This window comes from Schistocerca cancellata, chromosome 5 (assembly GCF_023864275.1).
Source record: "Schistocerca cancellata isolate TAMUIC-IGC-003103 chromosome 5, iqSchCanc2.1, whole genome shotgun sequence".
NCBI classification, from domain to species: Eukaryota; Metazoa; Arthropoda; class Insecta; order Orthoptera; family Acrididae; genus Schistocerca; species Schistocerca cancellata.
In genome coordinates this window covers 330,006,881-330,033,900 of record NC_064630.1, presented here as the reverse complement: position 1 = coordinate 330,033,900, position 27,020 = coordinate 330,006,881, and the positions used below count along the sequence as shown (strand labels likewise).

General features: G+C 42.6%; 1 protein-coding gene across 1 annotated transcript in view; it reads left to right on the top strand.

The window, feature by feature from the left end:
• The window catches only part of LOC126188521 (neprilysin-1-like), a 335,381-nt gene that overhangs the window by 233,187 nt on the left and 75,174 nt on the right, over positions 1-27,020 (top strand). Inside the window, exons 8-9 of the mRNA XM_049930123.1 lie at positions 5,664-5,759; positions 9,915-10,039. Of these exons, the coding sequence (XP_049786080.1) occupies positions 5,664-5,759; positions 9,915-10,039 (221 nt within the window). The remainder of the gene's footprint in view (positions 1-5,663; positions 5,760-9,914; positions 10,040-27,020) is intronic.

Genomic DNA, 27,020 nt, shown 5'->3' with positions numbered 1-27,020 from the left:
GAGTCCCATAGTGCTCAGAGCCATTTGAACCATTTTTGACATCCCCTGTCGATAGCACTTATTACTTCATGAGTATAAAGAGCTAGTTGTGTTTCACAAGAACTATATTTTCTGAATCCGTGCTGACTATATGTCAATAATTCGTTTTCTTCGTGGTACTTCATAATGTTCGAATACAGTATATGTTCTAAAACCCTACTGCAAATCGACGTTAGTGATATAGGCCTATAATTCAGCGGATTACGCCTACTTCTCTTTTGGGTATTGGTGTGACTTGAGCAATTTTCCAGTCTTAAGTATGGATCTTTCTGTGAGCGAGTGGTTGTATATAATTGCTAAACATGGAGCTATTTTATCAGCATACTCTGAGAGGAACCTGATTGGTATACAATCTGGACCGGAGGACTTGCCTTTATTAAATGATTTAAGCTACTTTGTTACACCGAGGATATTTACTTCTATGTTTCTCATCTTGGCAGTTGTTTTCGATTGGAATTTAGGAATATTTACTTCACCTTCTTTGGTGAAGGAGTTTCGGAAACCCGTATTTAATAACTCTGCTTTAGTGGCACTGTCTTCAGTGACATCATCGTTGTTATCGCGCAGTGAGGCTATTGATTGCGTCTTGTCACTGGTGTGCTTTATATATGACCAGAATCTATTTGGGTTTTCTGCCAGATTTCGAGACAGAGTTTCGTTGTGAAATTATTGAAATCATCTCTTATTGAAGTACGCGCGATATTTCGAACTTCTACAAAACTTTGCCAAACTTGGGGATTTTGAGTTCTTTTATCTGGCATGCTTTTTGTGCTGCTTCTGCAACAAAAATCTGACCCGTTTTGTGTACCATGGAGGACCAGTACCATCAGTTATTCATTTATATGGTATGTATCTCTCAATTGTGTCGATACTATCTCTCTGAAATCATTCCACAACTTTTCTACGCTTACATGATCATACCGTAAGGAGTGCAGTTTGTCTCTTAAAAAGGCGTTAAGAGCGTTTATATCAGCTTTTTTAAATAGATATACTTTGCGTTTCTTTTTGATGGTTGTAGGAGTTACGGTATTCAGCCTAGCAGCTACTGCCTTGCGGTCGCTAATCCCTGTATTCGTCACGATACTCACTATCTGCCCAGGATTATTTGTTGCTAAGAGGTCAGGTTTGCTTTCGCAACCATTTACGGTTCGAGTGGGCTCATGAAGTAATTGTTCAAAATAATTTTCTGCGAAAGCATTCAGTACAATTTCGGATGACGTTTTATGCCTGCCGCCGGCTTTAATCGTATAACTTTTACAGCATATCGAGGGTAAATTAAAGTCACCACTGACTATAATTGTGTGAGGGGGGAAGCTATTCGAAATGAGACTAAATCTTTCTTTGAACTGTTCAGCAACTACGTCTTCTGAGTCGGGGGGGGGGGGGGAGGGGGGCGGTCGTTAAAACGACTCGGTTAATAGTGTAGTCCGATTGTCAAGTGTAACCTCTACCTATACTATTTCGCAGGAACTATCTACTTCAATTTCACTACAAGGCAAACTACTTCTGACAGTAATAAATATTCCACCACCAATTGTATTTAGTCTATCCTTTTTGTACACTGTTAGATCGTTAGAAAAAAATTCTGCTCAGCTTATTTCCGGCTTTAGCCAGCTTTCTCTACCTATAACTTTTTGAGCTTCAGTGCTTTCTAATAAAACTTGGAGCTCAGGTTCTTTCCCAACACAGCTACGACAATTTACAACTACAATACCGATCATTTCTAACTTACTGTGTTTTATCTGCCCCCTTTTCGACGGACTCCCTTTCTGTGGTTCCCTGAGGCCCTCTAACCTAAAAAAAAACCGCCCAGCCCCTTCCACACAGCCCCCGCTACCCGTGTAGCCGCTTCCTGTTTTCCCAATTAGAACTTCTGTGGCCGGAACCGACGATATACTTGATTAGCTGCCATTCAATCCACGAATGCAAATTTCCTCTGAGAAAACAAGATTCAATGATACTCACAGTTTTCACAGATGTCAAACCTAATGTTTAATGCGAGGAAGAAATTTCTGACAATATACGAATGGAGCTTAGCTTTGTTTGAAAGTGAACATGGACGGTAGGTAAACTGGGAAAGAGAGAATCAATACATTTAAGATAAGGTGTTGCAGAAGACTGCTGAAAATTAGATAGACTAATACAAAATGAGGAGGTAGTCCGCACAATCGAAGGGTTAAAGAACAGCTGGTTCAAATGGCTCTGAGTACTATGAGACTTAACTTCTGAGGTCATCAGTCCCCCAGAACTTAGAACTACTTAAACCTAACTAACTTACGGACATCACACACATCCATGCCCGAGGCAGGATTCGAACCTGCGACCGTAGCGGTGGCGCGGTTCCAGACTGTAGCGCCTAGAACCGCTCGGCCACCCCGGCTGGCGAACTGCTGGAAAACACTGACTAGAAGAAGGGAAATTACGGTAGAGTATATGTTAAAACATCATGTAATAATTTCCTATCCAACTAATAATCGAGAAAGTTGGGTGTAAGTCATAGCGGACCGCATCAAACCGATCATAAGACTGACAGAAAAAAGATCTGATTATATTATCCATTACACTAAGAGCCTTTCATATACCTCTCTCCTGGCTACCGACATATATCTGAGATATCTGCAGAGCTAAAGATTTACCGTCAGTTTCTACTTCAAATTGTCCTTCTCGTTTCCCTTACACGGTCTCCTTTTAGTTGTCGTCTTGTCAGGCGGACATGTAGAAATACCTATAAAATGATTTGACTTTTGGTCCGAGAGTGTCTACGTTATGCCATAAGACTGACATATCGTCCGTTAGGCCATTAACACGAGTGAGCCAGAAAGAGCTTCATTATACAGTACATTCCAATCCTTTACTCTCAGAAATCTTCGACTGTAGTTTTACTGCACTAGTTCCTGCGTGCTGTCGTGACTCGTTATATCGCTTAGAGCCGAGATTTTCAGATTTATTATTACCGATGTTATGCCAACACAAATATTTCTTTCTCACATACTGGCGGTCAAACGCAAGTACGAAGCGTATTCGCAGTTGAGGCCAGTATAATAAAAGAAATTATGTCGCATTTTACAACAGCGGTGAAATTTTTCAATACCCTTCCGATACACATGAAAGAACATACGAACATATGAATTTATTTCTCTTCTAGTGAGACACTAAAAACAAGACTCTTCAACTCTTCTTTCTCACGGTCCGTACGCTAGTATCTTGATGTTATTAAAATTGGTGTAACCGGTGCTGACGCCTGTGGCAGTACGGCCCCTCCGGTGGATACGTTGTGTGACTGTGGGATCTGCAAAGACACAGCGGGTTATTGTCGTCATGCATTAAGAACGATGGATCCCAAAACAACAATGAGGAACGGGGCCACCTGGCCAACCTGACAGATGCTGCAGCCGAAGTATCCACGAATATGAAGGAGAGCTTCTCTGGACACTGACTCAAACGTCAGGGTCCTCCTCTGCTAGCCAGGACCTCGTTCAGACGAAGAGGAAACAAAATGAGGGTCGCAGCTAATGAAGCAAACGGCTATCATCTAAACTGTCCTTCACGTTGATGGGAGCGTTTGCAAAAGTGTGGATTCTGAGATGATGAAATGGTTCATTTCATCGTGGAATCGATCACCACAGTGGAAACGCTGCCGACGTGCCGTCCTGTGCACATGAGATCCAGCAGAACGTGGCTGTTGACGGGAATAGTTCGAGGGCGGTTCCAGTTGTGGAATGTAACCTTCAGAAGCTTAGACGTATACTTCCGCAAGGAAAATTTGACCCTAATGAATAAACAAATCAGAGAACTCTAGTGATAGAAGAAAATAGTTCTTTTTCTGTTTTTCGTTCTTTTTTTCGTTTTCTAGTACTAGATCGTAGGGAGTAGTAATAACAGTTACATACAGAACTAATTGTACACAAACATATGGTGTGCATGGGCAATATTAACTACGTAGGTAATATATTATAATTGCGAATAATAAATCAATAAATACACTGCTGGCCATTAAATTTGCTAAACCAAGAAGAAATGCAGATGATAAACGGGTATTCATTGGACAAATATATTATACTAGAACTGACATGTGATTACATTTTCATGCAATTTGGGTGCATAGATCGTACGAAATCAGTACCCAGAACAACCACCTCTGGCCGTAATAACGGCCTTGATACGCCTGGGCATTGAGTCAAACACAGCTTGGATGGCGTGTACATGTACAGCTGCCCATGCAGCTTCAACACGATACCGCAGTTCATCAAGAGTAGTGACTGGCTTATTGTGACGAGCCAGTTGCTCGGCCACCACTGACCAGACGTTTTCAATTGGTGAGAGATCTGGAGAATGAGCTGGCCAGGGCAGCAGTCGAACATTTTCTGTACCCAGAAAGGCCCGTATAGGACCTGCAACATGCGGTCGTGCATTATCCTGCTGCAATGTAGGGTTTCGTAGGGATCGAATGAAGGGTAGAGCCAAGGGTCGTAACAAATCTGAAATGTAACGTCCACTGTTCTAAGTGCCATCAGTGCGAACAAGAGGTGACCGAGACGTGTAACCCATGGCACCCCATACCATCACGCCGGGTGATATGCCAGTATGGCGATGACGAATACACGCTTCCACCGCGTTGTTGCCAAACACGGATGCGACCATCATGATGTTGTAAACAGAACCTGGATTCATCCGAGAAAATGACATTTTGCCATTCGTGCGCCCAGGTTCGTCGTTGAGTACACCATCGCAGGCGCTCCTTCTGTGATGGAGCGTCAAGGGTAACCGCAGCCATGGTCTCCGAGCTGACTGTCCATGCTGCTGCAAACGTCGTCGAAATGTTCGCGCAGATGGTTGCTGTCTCGCAAACGTCCCCATCTGTTGACTCAGGGATCGAGACGTGGCTGCACGATCCGTTACAGCCATGCTGATAAGACGCCTGTCATCTCGACTGCTAGTGATACGAGGCCGTTGGGATCCAGCACGGCGTTACGTATTACCCTCCTGATTCCACCGAGTCCATATTCTGCTAACAGTCATTGGATCTCGACCAACGCGAGCAGCAATGTCGTGATACGATAAACCAGGCTACAGTCCGACCTTTATCAAAGTCGGAAACGTGATAGTACGGATTTCTCCTTTTTACAAGCGGCATCACAACAACGTTTCACCAGGCAACGCTGGTCAACTGCTGTTCGTGTATTAGAAATCGGTTGGGAACTTTCCTCATGTCAACGCGTTGTAGGTGCCGCCACCGGTGCCAAACTTGTGTGAATGCTCTGAACAGCAAATTATTTGCATATCACAGCATCTTCTTCCTGTCGGTTAAACTTCGCGTCTGTAGCACGTCATCTTCGTGATGTAGCAATTTTAATGGCCAGTAGTGTAAATACTGATCTCGAATTACGACAGCCCTGAGCCCTTCCTTTACTATATTCAAACATCTGCGTTGTGCATTCCCCGTCAACTGCGGCAGCAGGTATGCAGAAAAAAAAAATTAAAAAATTTAAAATAAAAGTTAACACCAAGCACTTGCCGGGAAAAAACTGAATGTTTGAAATATAGTACGTTGTATTGAAAATGTCTAACGTTATAATGAATGAAGATTAGCCGCATTACAAGAAGTGTTGTACGACCTGTTTCAGCTGTACCCACGTGAGAAGGAACTGGCGAACAGCGCCCTGCAACGCAGCACACCAGTCGCCTGCAACCTGACTCAGCTGCAGAGCCGATACGGATTCGTGAGTATTTCACTGTATGTATTTCTACACCAGTGCAGCTATAGAGACAGACAGCTGTAAGTGAATGTTAAAGACAAATCATGGCTGATTAGTATCCATGGAGTATATCTCAACAGATGATGCTATCTGTCGGTTTACAACTCGGCATGACCGAGTGGCACGCTACGGTCGATGACTTCCCACATGTGACGCCTATCAGATACTTTGTGGTCACTTTCAGGACAATTAAGAAATGATTATTACCACGACTCATCTTTGCTGCCGACTGCATGTTCTTAGTATCATTCTCCATCACTGCATTCTGAAGGAACTGGACAGGGCGACGGCCGAATTAACCTAGTGACCTTATAGTGACTGTAAATGTTGTACGGTCACACCAATAGCGTGCACTTATGAAATATACTTAAAGAATCTACTGGCAATCTTGATATACTTAAATTTCTGAGAGTGAGACACTTTACTAACAATTGAAAAAAAAATTACGAAACAAGAATTTCAGCAAAGTCACGTGACAAAATGTAACTGAAAAATAGCTAAGACGAATCGAAGGCTGCAATTTAACAACATTATAACGATATAGATAATTTCATATACTTTGATTGTAAGCTTCATTTGTAGCTTTCTAAACGCTCTTTGGAACATTCTGATTCATCGATGCGTAATCATGTTCTAACATATCTGTACATCTTCTTATATTGGTATCAGCCACAAAGTGAACTTGATGAACCACTCAAAAACCACATTCTGGCTTGCCGGAACCACAGCAGCTGTCGTTAGCCAGCGTGTGTGCTTGGTTCAGTCTTTTCTCCGGAACGTTACACATCTCTCCGGTTCAGGGTGTTGGCATAAATAATACGGAAAGAGGGGAAAACATTTTGTCATTGCAGACATGTTTAATGCAACGCGCTTATTTGGCCACTACGGCCATATTCTGTTAACATATTATTAACACAATATATGCAGTTTTGCCTCATTTAACGAACGCTGAGAAAATAAGCTCGTAGAATTTTAGAGAAAGTTTCCAAACATCACATACAGATGAAAAACTATTTGGGCACGATTTACTAGAGCTGTGTCTAAAACTGCGTTGCAGCGTTTAACAACAGTGATATGACATTTAGTCGACAGATACATGCGTTGATGTGAATTCGAGGATTTTGCTTTGCATCAAACATAAATCGGCGGTCGCATTTTTCGTTCATGATCCATAGCTGAGTACATATGTGGAAACGAGTTCATTGTCTGTTGTGACCTTGTGGCATGAACAGATGCTTAAGGTGCGCCAGAGAGAAACAAGACATCCATATAAAATAATCTCCAGCGAGAAGATACTGATGACCAGCGTCAGTTACTCCAACGGGAATGAACTGGAGCCACAATACGTGGAAAAGTTCGAATGCAATTTATTAATATGACGCTAAAGTTACTTTTATTCTGCAAACGATACACTTAGTCTGAACTGGCGATACACTGATGTTTGAAGTACAGCGTAAGAGTTCCTCCGTATTGTACCACGCGCGCAAGGTCTTTTAAATCTCCACCTATATAAGAAGATTATGGTCATCTGCTACAAACAACCCTCTGGAAAATAATACACATTGCAGAAAATGACAGCATCCGTAGAAGCCATCATGCATTTCCTAAAAGACGACTATGCGATACCTTGCTTGCACGAAAGTTGCCAAACGATATCCGCTTTACCATTAATTGTGGTAACCAATTCGAAGGGAGTTTCTAGAATTGAAAAAAAAATCAGTCACACCGACGTCACAATCGTGAGGGAATGGTTTGCGAATGGATTAAAATTTGGTCGTAAGTAGAACGCAGCTATTTCCGTCGAACGAAAAATTACCTATAGATATCTGGAAACTGTAATGATATCGCTAATATTCGTGTTACACATTAGTGACTTAATGAATAGTATTGGGTGCAATCTCATACTTTTCCCAGATGATGCGGGCTCCGTTTTTCTGTTTTATCATCTGCCACCACCACTCACCGGCTGGTGTACGCCACGGGTTTCGAGTCCCTCTTGTAAAGATTACAAATGTAGCATCCACAGGTCACTTCGGGATATCCAAAAACGTTTTCGTCGTTGCTGAGTCGTCTAATAGTGGTGTCTGAGTGCTATGCACGATAGTTCCTCAAAACAGGAGCCTAGCCGCTAGGGTGGCAGGACAACGTCTGTTGCCTTGCAGTAGAGCTGAAGTTTCACGGTGGCCAAAGTCTGGACTCTTTACTGGTAGGAGGGTTGCAGACACGGAACTCCAGTCCCGAACCGAAAACCAGTTTGAAACCCTCGGAGAGGTAGCCTTACGGTGCGTGCTTTGGCACGGAGCGGTAGATGTCGTTCTTGAATGACATAGCTCATGTAATACGATACAAGCTGCTGTAAATAAATAAACATAATTGTCTACACATGCTTAATATTCCTGTAAATGAAGGTCAAAGCGCATTATACGAGTATAACTGCTTTAACAGATAGATTCCGTGCAAATGCCACACTTCAGTGGGTTGATATCAACAACAACAACAATAATAATAATTACAATCGTATATACTAGCTTAGCGCCAGCGGCTAGATTGTATGGACGGCACAGGTTTTTTTTTTTTTTTTAATTTTGTTCACTCGAATTTTTATATTGTTCTAACCCTTCTAAACTTTTCACGTTTAATTAATGGCACAGAAGCATGTTCTTTTCCGAAAGTACTTATGACCAAAAAGCGATTCTTGCAACTTGAGTCCACGGTTTTTGTTAATCATGCCTTTTGTGTTCTTTTTGTAATATTTCCATAGAATGTGTCACCTCTAGTCACAGATTTCTTTATAGCGAACCAAAAAATGAAATACCAATTTACATAGCATTTTAATTTTTTTTAATATAACAAAATATTTTCTTACAAATTTTCATCCAGCGTTGCACCTCCTTAGGGGTTGAATTTCCAAAAACAGTGAAATACTTTTTTTTTACTTCCAACCGAGAAGCTAAACTGAAATTTTCATAGATTTAGCTTTTCATAATGAAATATTTTCATAAAACGTTTTGTCCACTTTTGCACCCCCTTAGGCGTTGAAATTACAAAGACACAGAAACACGTATTTTTTTTATTTGTAACCGTGAAGTCAAATACCAGTATTCACAGATTTAGCTTCAAAAATTCTTTAGTAATTCTTTCATAATGATTTATATTTAAAAACTTTCACTCCCGTACGAGTTAAATTTACAAAACTGATGGAAGACGTATTTCTTTATTTCTGGTACATAAACCAAATACCGATTTTTGTAAGACTAGTTTCAAAATTGCCTTAAGAGCGACTAATTTTAACACCCCCTATTTCACCCTTCGAAGTGTTATTTAGAAAAAAATCCCCTTTTCAAAGGGGCTTGCAGTATAAGCTTGATACCCTCTCCAAATTTCAAGTTTCTGTCCTTAGCGGTTTGGGCTGGGCGATCATGAGTCAGTGAGTCAATGAGTCAGTCAGTCAGGACAAGAGATTATTATTATTATTATTAGCAACAATGAAGCGTGGAATTTGCAGCTGAATACGGATTAGTTTGAGGAAAACAGAACACTGACTGGTGGACATCTGCAACGGTGCTTTAGCACAGTTTCACCTGATAGAGAGGCAATATGCTGTCATCATCTGACTTTTACGAATTAAGCGTGAGATGGCAGACATTGGCGGTTGCGAGCATCGCAGTAGACCAATAGTCTTGAACCAGCAGTGACTCTGATCACCATCGCTTACAAGAACTACCTAAGTCTTGAGTGACCTTCCAGTGGACGCTAGAGTGCTTCACTCATTAGCCAAACAACAAGAATTTAAATTATGCTACAGGAAATCTCAAAGTTTCCTTTCTCTCAAGGCGCTCTGCTAAAATGCGTACAGTAGCCGGAAGAACTGTTCAGTCTTAATGCATTCCAGAGTATTGTCTACTTTGCAAGATCTACAGAATCTTAAAGCTGCGTGTCGTGTTTAGCAGCAAATTTTATACTCATTAATGAGTATGATGTCAGGTTTGAGGTCATGATTTAAATTTGCTCAAGGTAAATTTCCATTGAAACATGTGGTACTGCAAATTACATCTGCCAATGAAGTTATGTTGTATGTTCGGATGCAGCGTTTGACGCCGGCACCGGCGCGTGTTGCAGCTGGACTGGAGGTCGCTGCTGGAGGCGGTGTTCTCGGCCAACTTCTCGGACTCTGAGCTGTTCTACGTGGCGGCTCCGGGCTACCTGTCCCGTCTGCACAGCACCTTGATTCGATTCTCCAAGAGGTAAGTAAGGAGCTGCTCCTATCAGCGGTTTCGATCACAAAACTTTTATCCAATGCCCTATTAACTACACTGAGTTGACAAAAGTCCTGAGATTGATATACGCACATATACAGACGGCGGTATTATCGCAGACACAAGGAATAAAAGCGCACTACATTTTCGGAGCTGTCATTTGTACTCAGGGGATTCATGTGAAAAGATTTCCTATGTGGATATGATTTCAGGACAGGAATTAACAGAAGTTGAACGCGGGACGGTCGTTGGAGCTAGAAGCAAGGGACATTCCATTTCGGAAATCGTTAGACACTTCATTGTTCCGAGATCTTTTTTTTTTTTTTGGTCATCAGTCTACTGACTGGTTTGATGCGGCCCGCCACGAATTCCTGTCCTGCGCTAACCTCTTCAACTCAGAGTAGCACTTGCAACCTACGTCTTCAATTATTTGCTTGACGTATTCCAATCTCTGTCTTCATCTACAGTTTTTGCCCTCTACAGCTCCCTCTAGTACCATGGAAGTCATTCCCTCATGTCTTAGCAGATGTCCTATCATCCTGTCCCTTCTTCTTATCAGTGTTTTCCACATATTCCTTTCCTCTCCGATTCTGCGTAGAACCTCCTCATTCCTTACCTTATCAGTCCACCTAATTTTCAACATTCGTCTATTGCACCACATCTCAAATGCTTCGATTCTCTTCTGTTCCGGTTTTCCCACAGTCCATGTTTCACTACCATACAATGCTGTACTCCAGACGTACATCCTCAGAAATGTCTTCCTCAAATTAAGGCCGGTATTTGATATTAGTAGACTTCTCTTGGCCAGAAATGCCTTTTCTGCCATAGCGAGTCTGCTTTTGATGTCCTCCTTGCTCCGTCCGTCATTGGTTATTTTACTGCCTAGGTAGCAGAATTCCTTAACTTCATTGACTTCGTGACCATCAATCCTGATGTTAAGTTTCTCGCTGTTCTCATTTCTACTACTTATCATTACCTTCGTCTTTCTCCGATTTACTCTCAAACCATACTGTGTACTCATTAGACTGTTCATTCCGTTCAGCAGATCATTTAATTCTTCTTCACTTTCACTCAGGATAGCAGTGTCATCAGCGAATCGTATCATTGATATCCTTTCATCTTGTATTTTAATTCCACTCCTGAACCTTTCTTTTATTTCCATCATTGCTTCCTCGATGTACAGATTGAAGAGTAGGGGCGAAAGGCTACAGCCTTGTCTTACACCCTTCTTAATACGAGCACTTCGTTCTTGATCGTCCACTCTTATTATTCCCTCTTGGTTGTTGTACATATTGTATATGACCCGTCTCTCCCTATAGCTTACCCCTACTTTTTTCAGAATCTCGAACAGCTTGCACCATTTTATATTGTCGAACGCTTTTTCCAGGTCGACAAATCCTATGAAAGTGTCTTGATTTTTCTTTAGCCTTGCTTCCATTATTAGCCGTAACGTCAGAATTGCCTCTCTCGTCCCTTTACTTTTCCTAAAGCCAAACCGATCGTCACCTAGCGCATTCTCAATTTTCTTTTCCATTCTTCTGTATATTATTCTTGTAAGCAGCTTCGATGCATGAGCTGTTAAGCTGATTGTGCGATAATTCTCGCACTTGTCAGCTCTTGCCGTCTTCGGAATTGTGTGGATGATGCTTTTCCGAAAGTCAGATGGTATATCGCCAGACTCGTATATTCTACACACCAACGTGAATAGTCGTTTTGTTGCCACTTCCCCCGATGATTTTAGAAGTTCTGATGGAATGTTATCTATCCCTTCTGCCTTATTTGACCGTAAGTCCTCCAAAGCTCTTTTAAATTCCGATTCTAATACTGGATCCCCTATCTCTTCTAAATCGACTCCTGTTCCGAGATACACAGTGTCAAAAGTGTGCCAAGAATACCAAATTTCAGGCTCTAAGTCTCACCACGGACAACTCAGTGACCGACAGGCTTCACTTAACGACCTAGAGTAGCGGTGTTTGCGTAGAGTACTCAGTGCTAATAGACAAGCAACAATGCGTGAAGTAACCACAGAAATAAATGTGGGAGGTACGACGAAGGTATCTCTGAGTGCGGCGAAATTTGTCGTTAAAGGGCCATGGCAGCAGACTACCGACGCGAGTGCCTTTGCTAAGAATACATCACCTGCAGCACCTGTACTGGGATCATGACCGTATCAGTTGGGCTCTAGACGTCTAGAAAATCATGGCCCGGTGAAATAAGACCCTGTTTCAGTTGATAAGAACTGATACTAGGGTGCAGTGTGGCGCAGACGCCACGAAGCTATGGACCCAAATTATCAACAAGGCACTGTGCAAGCTGGTGATGGCTCCATAAAGGCGTGGGCTGTGTTTTTATGGAATGGACTGGGTCATCTGGTTCAACTGAACAGATCATTGATTGGAAATGGTTATTTTCGGCTACTTGGAGACCAGTTGCAGCCATTGATGGACGTCTGTTTCTAAAAACCGATGGAGTCCTTATCGATAAGCATGCGCCATGTCACCTGGCCATAGTTTTCGCGATTCTGGACAATTCGAGTGAATGATTTGGGCACCCAAATCTCCCGACATGAATTCCATGGAACATTTATGGGACATAATCGAGAGGTCAATTCGTGCAGAAAATCCTGTATCGGCAACACGTTTATCGTTACGGACGATTACAAATGCAGCATAGCTCAGTATTTCTGCAGAGGACTTCCAACGACTTGTTGAGTCCATGCCACGCCGAGCTGCTGCAATACGCCGGTCAGAAGGAGGTCTGACATTACATTAGAAGATATGCCGTGACTCTTGTCGCGTCGGTGTTCGTTACTAATATCCCTGAACGTACAATTTCACATTTTGCCATTGATCATATTGGGAATAATTTTTAATTTGATGCTTCAGGATGAGTAAAACTGCTAACAAGTGTGGGTTAGAGCAGTCAGTCTCTACAATATAGCCTAAAAATCCAGTTCCTTTTATGTATATCGCCGCAGTTATTCATCAAGTAGCGACCACACATCGTGCAGGTAGAAAGAGGAATTGGGAGTTTCCTTGTTCAGCAGTTTTCCTGTGTGTCTGAGATTGGCTCAAAGCTTGAAATAAATTCCACTTGAAATTGACTACTGTGACATCTCTACCATATGATCACGGTTCAGAAAGATCCAGATCGTAATTATTGCATCAGTGATGAATCTCAGTGAGGTTCATCATCGATCGCCAAAAATGCTACTGTTAGGCGTAAGCTTTGGGAACTAACGGTTGTGTGTCACGGTACCAGATAGCGATATCCTAGAGCCGGTGAGCACCTATGATTTACGCTTTCCTCAAGAGAATTTGTAAGAAATATTTTTATTCAACAACTTTCACAAAATATTCCACAATGTGAACATATCCTCAAAAAATTAAGTCATCATGTGAATACATTTCGTTGAGATGTTAGTGTATGACTTGAAACAAGATCCTGTCTGCAGATGCGGTAGAAATAAAACGGGAGTGTTTTCTTTTCCATAAGGGGAGTCTAGATATACATTCTAAGAGGTGTTTAAAGTATATTGAGAGCTGATGTAAAACTGACATACTTTCTTTTTGGAGAAAATCCGCAATCAATGATTTTTCAATTAATTGTTTGTCCGTCTAGATTTCATATATTTCAAAATTTATGACTGGTTTCGGTCCGAGACCCATCGTCGCACCTGAGTAAATTGACTAAAAGAGTAAATTGTAAATTTGTACAGGACGTTTGACTGTTATAATTACAAACGAAAAGGGCGATACACGGAATAATCCTAATACACATAGGTCCGGAAAGCAATAGTTTCTCCGAGACGACGTATGCATAAGCGCAGTCACGCCAATGTTACTATACTATTAATGTTGAGGCCTGCTTTTATTTCGTATCACTTCAAATGTAGCGTAAATTTCATAGAGATAAACTGACATCGTTTGATTTTATCTTCACTAAGTGCATCTAAGAAGTGGTAAATAATATTTCCACAACAAAGGTATATTTCTTTCCTCGCCACTACCACGACCTCCCAGGTGTATCGACTAGCACCCGCAGCAATTTGTGTACCTCAGCTTTGCTGATAGTGACGATGATCTCCGGGAACCCATTGTGGACGGTTGTCAACGAACCAGGAAGACGCCTGGGAGCTTTGAACGTGTGACTACATCGAGGAGGGGTCGCGCTGAAACCTGCCATCACACAAACGACGTCCTTGTGGCATACGTGTTTTAAATCTTATCTCCATTTTGGACACTCGGAAACTCTGTTATAAACTGTTCATATACGCAGTCGTGATATGTAGTTTAAATCTAGACGGACAACAAAATTTGCTATTGAGAGATGTGTCACTTGGAACAATATTTACGTCGATTTTTCATCTTATGGTGACAACACACCGGCATCCGATCAAATTTGGACATTTACTTGCAGTAGGCTTCAAAATCCGTGCGTGCTGGCAATGTTTTTCAGGAGTCTTGTATTTATCTGCAGCGTAAAAATACTGTTACCAGGACGGCGATTTTAAGTGTACGAAGAATTTTTCAGACGTAGGATCATAAATGTACCAAGATTTAGCAATACATGTGATAGAAGGTTTGATATGTGGATTATAAAGACGAGAAGTATGGTTCTATGGCGAACTAGGTCTGTCGCAATTTTTTTTACCATTTACATGCATAAGTTAAATCTCCTGTGACGTTGAAGTGGGAACACAGGAAAATGAAAAGTAGCCAAGACAGGCGAATAATCTGTGGAAGCCTAGTGTTTTGATATCATTTCTTGAGTCGCGTAAGACGAGAGATTTTTGTGCTCGTATGTCCATCCTTCTGATTAGAGGTGTGAGGGACTTCGGCCGTCCACATATGTTATATAATGGAACCCTTACAGCTGTGCTTACGATGTTATTTATTATATGGCTACGAGTTTCGATGCCTTAGGCCACCATCTTGAGGCCTTAACAGACGTTGACGGGGTTAACTACAATCGTAAACATGCTCCGATCAGTGGCCAACATCTATGAACTGGTCTTCGCAGACTCCCTGTAACAACGACGTTGCGTCTCCAACGAACACCTACCAATGGTTGGTGACACAACATAGTTATTACAGGTAGTATGCGAAAACCATTTCATGAATGTTGGTCACTGATGGAAACGTGTTTACGATTGGAGTTAATCCCTTCATCGTCAATTAAGTCTTGAAGGTAGTGTAATGAAGCACCGAAACTGGTAACCATATAATAAACAACATTGTAAGGACGGCTGTAGGTTTTCCATTTTATTACATCAATTTTTAAATCTTCCGAAAACAGCCAAATAAGAATCAGCGTTGAAGACCCAGGAGCGCTTTCCAGAGTGAATTTTGTTGGGCTGTCCCTCACACATTACGTTGCGTTAAACAATGATCTGTAGCGCTATTATTATTTCACTCCAGTCTGAATTACTGAATGTCGTGGTTGTCGTGACGCGCACGAGCTTTTCAGGCCATAATTTCAGGATCAGTATCGCAAAATTGGCGCGGCTGCCTCCCACTCATGCAATCTGATCCGCGCTTCTAAGGGTTAAAAGCGACATAAAAACACGCTAAAAATAGCCAGCACACTTACAATCTACGAAAGTGCTTAAATCGTCTCCTTTTATCTGTTGCTGTGCATATTCTGTAATCTCGCCTAACTGTGCAGTACTGTACTGTACACGTACACATTGGAAGTCTTAACTGCCGTATTCAGACTCATCTTTAAATATATCTCCAGAAGTTTAAGTCCTTCAGTATCCTGAACAAGCCTGCTTTTTCATAAGCAATGAGAATTGAACGACTTCTGTTATTTAGTAACGGAAGTGTTATCAATCTGGGCGATACTGGTGTGCGTTGGAGTTCCTTCAGACCACCTGGTTGCGTGCAGAACCACTAACAACGATAACCACTTATGCCCCGTTTCCTATAGGACGACTTGCTTCTCTGTGACAGATGGTATCACATCAGTGACTTCTCATGTATCGAAAATCCATCGCAAGACAAGGCGAATCTTTTTGTAATTCACTTTAAAATGCACAACTACATTTCTGCTGACATACTACTGCAGTGATTTTGTTTTGAGACTGACGCCTAGAGAGTAGGCACCCACAAAAACCCGAATGTCTCACAAGATGCCACGTAACGAGGCGCACATTTTTTCTTCGTCTTTTTTTAAAATTAACTTTTGCTCTGAAGGCCATACGTCAACGCCTTACGTTTAAACAGGTTACAGCCTTCCCCAAACAGTCGCAGCTGACCGAAAAGCACATCTGACAACGTCTGTATAACTTCTGGAAGCACCACCAAAACATGTTTGCTCATCTTGTGGCAGTCATGAAGTCTACGTCGACTTAGGAGTAGGGAAACTCACGTAGATACATAGATACAGAGCAAGAAACAAAAATCACATTATGCGTGATCAGGTGATTACGAGGGTGTGGCAAAACGGTGATCTGTTGTCTCGCTGGTTCTTCTTGGAGGAGGACAGAGCGACGGGCAGGGTCGTCGTCGTGTAGCAACAGCCAACTCTTCCCACGCCAAAGCTCAGGACGCTTGTGACGTAATGAACTGCGTATATGGACAAGAATGTCCTTGTAGCGGATTTTCTTTACCATTTCACCGTCTGGGATGAATTCCATATGAACAATTCCATTTTTATCAAAAAACAGTTGAATCAGCACCTGATCTTTGTACTTGTTGTTGCGTTTCTGTTCTACCGCGACAATATTGGCGTTTTGCAGGTCGCGGATTGTCGCTTCAGTTGCAGATCGTACAGCAACCACCGCGGTTTGCCTCCAATTATGATCTGGCTCAGAAATGTCGACACTGCTGATCAGATCCTCACTAACCGTCACTCGATAGTCGCTTTGTTCTTGCTTCAGAATATTGGCACATTGCGTTGAGAAACATGTGACATGCTGAGGTCATTAGTCATAATATTGTAGCACCTATCACGGCTGACTCTACTGCTACTACGAGATCGTCTGTCGTTTGGGAGCGGTTGGCGCGCTCAGCATTGCAACCTCTTCAATCTTGCTTTCAGCTCGAACCGTTTACGGCCGACTAGTACGCACATCATCCTCCAAACTGTCCTATGCGAAAAACATTGGAGCCGCTTAGACAGAACCCTGCCACTCAGAGTGCCGTCACACTAACCTTGCAGCATCATCTGAAATGTTCGGCAGCGATTTGCCTAATTTCTGGCAGAATTTTATGTTTGTCCGTTGCGACATACTCTAGTTCTGACGCGCGCTGTGAAATCACCGCAGTTGTGATTGCAGTGCTCGCACTCAACCGTCTCTTGCGGGAACGAGAAACTTACACACCAGGTGCAACAAGTCGCTGCCATCTATGCGCTCTACTGCACCACACCGCCGTTATGCGCCCAGTCTCATAATTTAACGACCTTACTACGTATTGTTAGTTAATTAGTTAGTTAGCAACACTTAGAGGTTATTCTCATATACATCATAGGCTCCTCATTTGTGTGGCCATAGTGTCCCTAGTTACTTTATAATTCACGAGGGTACTTTGCGTTCGTGGTTGCAACTACAAAAATGGGTGATTTTTTCACCAGACGCGTTTCGCTTTATTGAGGTAATGCATCATCAGTGGTGGTGATTTTTCGGTTGCTTTCTCGCTTACATCGCGAAATGCCGTCTGCTAGCACATCGTTGTTTTTCTGTGTTACACACTGATAATTTTCGTCTACTTTTTAGATGTTCTGCAGCAATATGCATTTCTCACAACACACTTTTATGCACACCTCTGTATTCTAAAGTACGAAAACAAAACGCGAGGGGTAGTCGCGAAATCTAAGACGTCTTGCCACGGTTCGCGTGGCTCCCCAGTTGGAGTTTAGAGTCATCCACCGGGCATGGTTATGTGGATTGTCCTTAGCGTAAGTTAGTTTAAGTTAGATTAACTAGTGTGTACGCCTAGGGACCGATGACCTCAACAGTTTGGTCCCATGGGAACTTACCACCACCACCACTAATACACTTTTTGAAATTACAAGACGAAATATCAGCGCCTGCTGATGCAATGATTAAGGCACAGTCATCTACAAAGAGTGTTTTCCTTCCGACACAGATTGTGTTACGAATGTAATTCCGTCAAGTCAATTTAAAACAGAGAATACTCGTCCACTTGCACGGAATATGGTCTGTAACAAGTCGCGATTATTTACACTGACCCATGATCATGCACACAATCACTTGGAGGCGCGTTAATATAACAAGGTCCAACTCCACATTAACACAGACATAGTCTTACAATATCAAATATCCAAGAACCAAAAAAAGTAAAAACTCTTAACACCACTTAGATGTGAAGGAGCCGTGACTTCGAGGATTTCAAGCTGGGGTGTTATTGCCTCCAATCGGCACAGGCCGTCTTCGAGGTGCCGTAAAATTTAAGCTTGCAGGGTAGGCCGGGAACTTGCCGAACAGGTTGCACGTGACGTTCGCTGGTCTTCCGCAACTTGCCGTTGCCAATCCTTAAGCCACCGGAGAGATTTGCCCCCGACTGATTTAAACACTCGTGGCTTCTCGAGTCCCGTATCGGAGAGCAGGAGATCCCCAAAACCAATAACTTCCCAGCCACGTGCCCTCCAGCTAACTGTCGTTACCAGGGCCCGCCAAATCAACAACACACGTCTCGACCAAAGATCATAGCTCCCAACAAATGATCGGATCGATTACGGCAACGCAGGTAGTTAATGGCGATAAAGGAGTGCCGTGCCGGCCAAAATTAAAGCCGCCACGGCTCACCTGACAAGTACCGTCATATCTTTTGGCTGTATCGACTTAGCTGTTTACATTTTTTACACCGGTAAATGAGAGTAAATGTTAATACCTGATGTAAATTTCTACTTGATGTCTCTACCCGTTTCTGAGAAACAGGCGTCTTAACAGTCGGCCAGACAGACAGACAGACAAAGTGATCCTATAAGGGATCAGTTTTTCCCGATTGAAGCACGAAACCCAAGAAATGCTTTGCTGTAGGAAAACAGTACATATAATGGCTGTTCGGTGTACGTAAAGTTTCTAGAACTTGTACATTGAAATCGTAACTCAGCATGACCAGAAGATGTCAAATGCAAATCATCTTTATCTTTCTGACTTCACGAAACATCGAATTATCGGTAAGATGGATGTTGGAATATCACAGCGACAGGTCGCACTGACTGTTGGCTATCGTGTAATGACTACAGAACGAGTGATGACGAGATGGATTTAACGACAATAGTATGGCAAGAAAAATACGACGGATCCTTCCAGCACAAATCCTAAGATTGCTGGACTGTCTCTGACGAACAGATGGATGATAATTGCTGAAATACGGGCAGATGTTACATCCAGCGCGCCAAAAGTACCTTCGGAAATAGATTACTGGAAGCTGAGTTGAGCTTTCGTCCTGCGCGAACATCATTCCAGAGACAACAGACTTTTGCATGGTGCTGAGCCAGAGTCAGTTGGGGCATAGAACAACATTCTACCATGTTAGTGATGATTCTCCCTTCTGTCTGTGGTAACCAGATGGACACGAATTCGTCTGTAGACAACATCATAAGATCAGAGAAAGCACCGACTCTCAAGATCCATGGAAGTGCTTTAACACTCGTTATATGATTCTTCAGATACCCACCAGGTTAGCCGAGAGTGCTAACGCGTTGCTGCCTGGACTCGGGTAGGCGCGCCGACCCTGTATCGAATGCGCCCTGCGGATTAACGACGAGGGCCGGTGTTCCGGCCAGCCAGGCTGTAGTTTTTAGACTGTTTTCCACATCCCACTAAGTGAATACCGGGCTGGCCCCCACATCCCACCTCAGTTACACTGAAATGCCTGGGCTAGCAGGCCAGAGAGGCTTAGGTTGTGGAAAGAGGCCCAAATGAGGTTGCTGTCAGTTGCACTCAACATACAAACTTTAGTTGTCCACACACAATATTACGACAAGAATGCAAAACACTCAAAGTTGTAATGTGTCTCCTCTGATTAACTTTAGATTGGCTGAAGGCCACATTCAAAATCCAAGACGCAAGGCCTAAGTAAGAAATTGATATAGAAGGTTCTTCTGGAAGTGTCACTCAAAAATATTGTCTAAATCTTCAATTTAAACAAGCTGAAGGCCGAATCCAACGGTAGAAGGACTAATCTTAAAACAATTGAAGCAAATTCGGCTGAAGGCGCCATACAAAACATCACAACCGTATGCATTAAGGGCAAGACAAGAACATTATTTCAGGATATATAAAAGTCAGCTGAAGGCCGCACATCACCCAAATAACTAAAACTCAAACAGGGAAGTTACTATGTAACAGACACGGAACGGCGCTCAGAAGTTCCAAGGGTCGGCCTGGAATTTTAACACTACGGCCGTTTAGGTGAGACAGGCAGCCTGACCAACAATCTCTTAATCGGAAGGCAACCCAGCCGATAGACAGCCGGCGAACCAACCAACTACCTGATTTCGGTCACCAGACCAACGGCACTACAACCAAAATGCCAGCGAGGCGAAGAGACGAGTAACACTCGTCTTCAAATATTGTGTTAAAAAGTCAAGGCACAATAACTAATGACATACACCAACATCGCAACGGCTGTGGAACTACACGCCGTGGCGGACAGCATCAACACGATAAGAAAGCACTCACTCGCTGCTCTGTCGCAACCGAGCAACTGGCTCCTGCAGTACACAGACAGCATTGCTCAGTCGAACTGACACAGGGTGCACAGTGTTCCACGAAACACTGCCGCTATAACTCGAACACTCGTTAAACGAATCACTGATTAACAACTAGAACAAATCACAGGTGGACACACACACAAAACCGAAAGACGGTCGGTGACAAAACACACGTCCTCTGACCAGACGACCGACTAAAAACCAAGCAAGGTCGTTGACACTCAAACCATGTGTGTCAGCAACGGTCGAGCGAGTCTTGACTATTCGGAGGTCACTGCAGCTCCAACCCGACTCAACCCGATGTCCGCCCGGAACTGGGAGACACGCCGATCCGGGCACACTGGCTCGGGCCCAATCATGCAGAGGTAACTCTAGCCCATTGGCCACGACGTCTCCGCACAAGAAGAACCGAGCCACGTCCAGCAAGATGACCCAGTGACGAGGCCCAGAAACGGTCAAAAGACCAAACACACGTCGCCCAAAGAGGCGACCAACTGAACAACCGACCAATGTTCGATCCCGCTGCTATCTCCATCCGTCGGACGGTTCGTCCTGTGTAGGCGAGTACTGGCTGCCCGCGTCTCGCTAGCGCTCCGTCCCCGACTGCTGCTACGTCCCGACTGCACTTCTGCCGCGTTCCAACTGCTCCAGATCCGAACTCCTCCAACTGAGTACCAGACACACGACGACCCGGAAATATTGTCGGTCGCTCCAGAAATGGTACGACAGTGCATTTACCGATACGCACTGCTGCAGCCGCTCTCTGGTAAATAAGGCAGGAAATTAGTGACGCCAGTAAATGGAATAAGAAACGAGACGGCAGTACCGTAATAGAAGATGACAAACAATAAATGGCATGCACACGAGCCATGCACGGCTCATACACGTCTCAAAGACATTAGAAACACGTTCGCACTATTCCATGGTTTACACTAGCCGCAGACAGCTAGGGTACACTAATTCCGTCCCACGGGGTATGGGTTGGCGGCAGGAAGGGCATCCGGCCACCCTTTAAAATTAACCACGCCAAATCCGTACTTAACCCTGGCGACCCTGCGCACGATGCGGGACAAAGGCAGTAGCAAAAGAAGACGAGGTATGATTCTTCAGATAGTTTGATAAATATCGGGCTGGTGATTTTAAGTGTAACATTTTCTATTTCCGTCAGTGTGTGATGACACCCAGAACAAAGTTTACGCAATTCTCAGACAGATAGCGTAAATGACTTCCCTCCCCCAGTTAAGCTGAAGGCTGTGGAGACGAAAAACAATCGGCCACAAAGTTAAAATAATTAAAAGTAAATTTTCCAAATCATGAAAAGAGCGGATGTTGTACTATAGATAAACGTTGGGACATGGAAGTGTACGTCATTTGAAGAACTTGACAAGATTTTTCTCTTTTGTATCTACTTTTCTTATGCTATGAGACTATAGAAAATTGTGGTGCGATTTAGCTAAAATATGAGTTTGTCTTGAATTAGAAAAGAGAGGCTGTTTTTCTGGGCTATAATCTGCTTGCTAGCGGACACAAACGAATTTAGAAGAGCATGACAAGTTTTTGTTGTTGCCGTGTCGTTCACTCGGTGACTAGTCAGAGTGGAAGGCGTTGTGAACAAATACAGCACGACAGAGTGATGTTATGTCGTTGCGGAGCCATACATAGTAGCTAGCCATACCAGAGATTGAGGAGCACAAGAAATGCACTCACAGAATTGCACCCTCCTTTCTGAGGCTCCCTGCAGTACCTCAGCTCCGAGAACGTTGTAACTTTGATTAATACCCGTTTTCCCAATTTATGTGACTCCATGTGCAGTAGTTTACATTAACGCAGGGTTATGCATTAGAACTTTCGCAGTTTCAAAAGATGACTGCGCAAAAACTAGAGCACATACAGCAAAATAACACGTATCAGTGAACAGACATTCCTCCTAGTTTCGATTCGAAATAAGCGATCTGGCGTAGTTCCACCAGGCGCAGGCGTGTCGGAACACTTGCTTAGTTTTGTCACTTCGAATTAGTTTGCGCCTGCAGATAGAGAGCTTAATGAAGAGATCTCCAAAGCGGGCTCTTGTTACGCCATTCCGGGCAATTCATGTGAGTGATTTTAATGGATAGAACATTTACTGACGCCACTGGTGTCACAAACGGCGCCAATACTGAGCACCAGTAAAGTGAGTTAAAAACTTTGGCATATACCTGTCGGCTTCTGTATGTCGTGCAACTTTTCTGCAGTCGTCAGCCGAAAGAGCAGAGATACTTATGTATAACCCTGTAGTGTTTTTCATACTGTTTTGCATCTTACCACAGACGAACCCTAACGAGATTACAATTACGTGGCACAAATTGTAGTAGTGTCCTGGGTCTCGAAACTAGAAACTTGCACATTACGAAACGTGCTTTCTCAAATGTACACAAAAGCAGTTGATTTACTTTCAGAGAAACAAATACAACTAACCGTAACGTACATTATTTATTTAAATTACTACTTATATTAGATCATGGGAGTTCTTCCATAGTTGCCTTCTCCTTTAATACCTACATCTATTATCGGCTTGGTTTGGTACTTCAACATCTGCATCGTACTCTGCAAGCCACCCAACGGTTTGTGGTGGAGGGTACTTCTGGTACCACTAACTGATCCCTCCTTCTGTGTTCCATATGCGAATGAAACATGGGAAGAATATTATTGGTAAGCGTCTCTAATTTTGTCCTTGTGATCATTTCGCGAGATATATGTTGCAGGAAGTAATATGTCGTCCACATTGTCCAGGGAAGTGTTCTCTCGAAATTTCAACAGTTACCTTTCCATGATGCACAACGCCTGTATTCTAACAGTTACCATTGAAGTTTGTTGAGCATCTCTTAACGCTCTTGCCCCAACTAAACGATGCCGTGACTAAACGCGCCGCTCTTCGTTGGATCTCTTTTATCAGACCTACCTAGTAAGGACTCTATTTTGATGAACAGTACTCAAGAATCGGACAAACAGGCGTCTTATTAGCCACTTCTTTCGTGAGTGAGTTAATTTTCCTTAAGTTCTGTGAATCTCAATCTGGCATCTGCTTTACCTACTGTTTGCTGTATGAGATCATTCCACTTAAGGCCGATTGTAAAGCAGCAAGTTAATATTAGTATGGTGGCTGCACGATGTTTTTTTTTCTTTTTTTTTTCTTACAGCACAGCTGACGCTGCCTGCCGTGAGAACTGCATAGCGTAACATTCAGTCGATACGAAGATTCATGCCCTCTACGAATCTAAGTAATCCATATTAGTTATTATCCGATTTTGTTCAAATTTGGTACACAGCCTTTTGTTATTAATGGAATGATGCTGTCAAAATTTCAGATTTTTATTTACGATAGTTCTGAGATAAAGAGAATTACCCGAAAGTCCTAAAACCTACACTTGTTTTCTTTCTAAACCAAGTTAGGAACAATAGTAGATCGACTGCCATTATCATTTGAAGCCATTACAAAGTTATCAGTGCATAAAAATCAATTTATTAGAATTTTCTTACTAAAACTTTCGTCACTTTGCATTACGTAATACAAAAATCGGTCAAAATTATTATTTGATTATATTTCGTTGTGTGAGTGCGTGAGAATGATTGAGAGTGTGTATGTGGGACATAAGTTAAAATTTAAGATTTCATTTTATGTAAAACTTTGTACAAACGAACCATGGGAAAGTTATGTTGCAACCACGATTTCAGGTGACGTATGTATGTGTGTGTATGCTTTTGCATAAAAGCAGCCAGAATGCAAGCTATAGGCGGAATAAGATTATTTATCAATTTGAAGAATATTTCGCACTTTGCTTATTTTGATTAAACATAATACAAGAAATTGAAGTTTTGCTGATATTAATTACTATCAAATTAGTGATTGGATAAGGCAAGATTTGCCGCGAGAATGTACAGGAAGGAACGTTCTGATGGGTCGTTTAGATCAGCAACCAATCATAATTAAGCTGTTCCCACACGAATAGAGGAGTGTGCATAGAGGAGAGTACCTCGAGAGAGTGGCTTGCTAGCTGCCCTACGGAGAACACGATGTTAGATCGCTCCTTGAAAATACTCTGTAAGATGAGGAAATAGTGAGCTAATTTCGGTTCGAAAATATCGTGACTGAAGCGACTGGATTTACGAACATCTTAATGAAAGTTTGGTGTTTCTAAGTTAAATAGTTTGAGAAATGTGAGCGTGTGAACTTTCTGGTCGCAGGAACAACTCCGGTGGCATGTTTCGTGCTTTGTATGGAGTGTTTTCGCGAGCACTTCTTACGAAGATGAGCACTGAAACGACCGAATGTTTAACTCGCCAATAGTTGTGGCTCTGTGACTGGTAGAACGTGAAAATTAGTCCGGTTGGACTTTCTAAAATTCTGGCTGCTTTTCGAGTGAATGTTTGCTATACAGACGGTGAACTTGCATGATAACGTTTCACCACATTAAATACAGACTTGACAGCCATTTCATGTGTTTCAAAATAAATTTAAAAGAAGGAGTTAATCTAATTTTAAACTCTTTTCTGCAACTAGACTGAATATCTCGAACGCCTGATTTTTAATCATGAACTTTCAGGAACTGATTTTCAACTAGAGTTACGCGGCCTCTATGTGGTAGGTATTAGGTAGCGGTTTCATCAACGCTGCTTTACACTGCCTAGCACGTAATTGTTACCACAGAGTGAAGGGACATCGGCAAGAATCCTGTCGACGTGGGTGGACTGAACGATAGCGTTAACAACAACGCAGACGACCGACCCCGCCGCGCCGCGCCGCACCGTCTACATAGTTTCTATTAGATATTTTACTGTGTAAACTACTTCCAGAAATTTGTCATCAATGCGCAATATGTAACAATTATTTACGTTCGGGATCAACTGCCAGAGCCTACACCATTCGTCAAGCCTCTGCAGGTCATTCTGCAAATCGGTACTGTCTTCTGGTGTTGCTACTTTCATCTGCATCTACATGGATACTCTGCAAATCACATTTAAGTACCTGGCAGAGGGTTCATTGAACCACCTTCACAATTCTCTATTATTCCAATCTCGTATAGCGCGCGGAAAGAATGAACTCCTGTATCTTTCCGTACGAGCTCTGATTTCCCCTATTTTATCGTGGTGATCGTTCCTCCCTATGTAGGTCGGTGTCAACAAAATATTTTCGCATTCGGAGGAGAAAGTTGGTGATTGGAATTTCGTGAGAAGATTCCGTCGCAACGAGAAACGCCTTTCTTTTAATGATTTCCAGTCCAAATCTTATATCATTTCTGTGACACTCTTTCCCATATTTGGCAATAATAGAAAACGTGCTGCCTTTCTTTGAACTTTTTCGATGTACTTCGTCAGTCCTATCTGGTAAGGCTCCCACACCGCTCAACAGTATTCTAAAAGAGGACGGACAAGGGTAGTGTAGGCAGTCTCCTTAGTAGGTCTGTTACATTTTCTGTGTCCGGCCAATAAAACGCAGCCTTCCCCACAACGTTTTCTATGTGTTCTTTCCAATTTAAATTGTTCGTAATTGTAATACCTAGGTATTTAGCTGAATTTACGGCTTTTAGATTATATTGATTTATCGTGTAACCGAAGTTTAACGAATTCATCTTAGTATTCATGTGGATGACCTCACGCTTTTCGTTATTTAGGGTCAACTTCCACTTTTCACACAATTCAGATTTTCTTTTTCTAAATAGTTTTGCAGTTTGTTTTGATCTTCTGATGAATTTATTAGTCGATAAACGACAGCGTCATCTGCAAACAACCTAAGACGGCTGCTCAGATTGTCTCCCAAGTCGTTTATAGAGATAAGGAACAGCAAAGGGCCTATAACACTACCTTGGGGAACGCCTGGAATCACTTCTGTTTTACTCGATGAGTTTCCGTCAATTACTACGAACTGTGACCTCTCTGACAGGAAATCGCAGATCCAGTCACATAACTGAGACGATATTCCGTAAGCACGCAATTTCGCTACGAGACGATTGTGTGGTACAGTGGCAAAAGCCTTCCGGAAATCCAGGAATACGGAATCGATTTGAAATACCTGGTCAATAGCATTCAGCACTTCACGTGAATAAAGAGCTAGTTGTGTTTCACAGGAACGATGTTTTCTAAATCCATGTTGACTGTGTGTCAATAGACCGTTTCCTTCAAGGTAATTCATAATGTTCGAAGACGATATATGTTCTAAAATTCTGCTGCATATCGACGTTAACGATATGGGCCTGTAATTTAGTGGGTTACTCCTACTACCTTTCTTGAATATTGGTGTGACCTG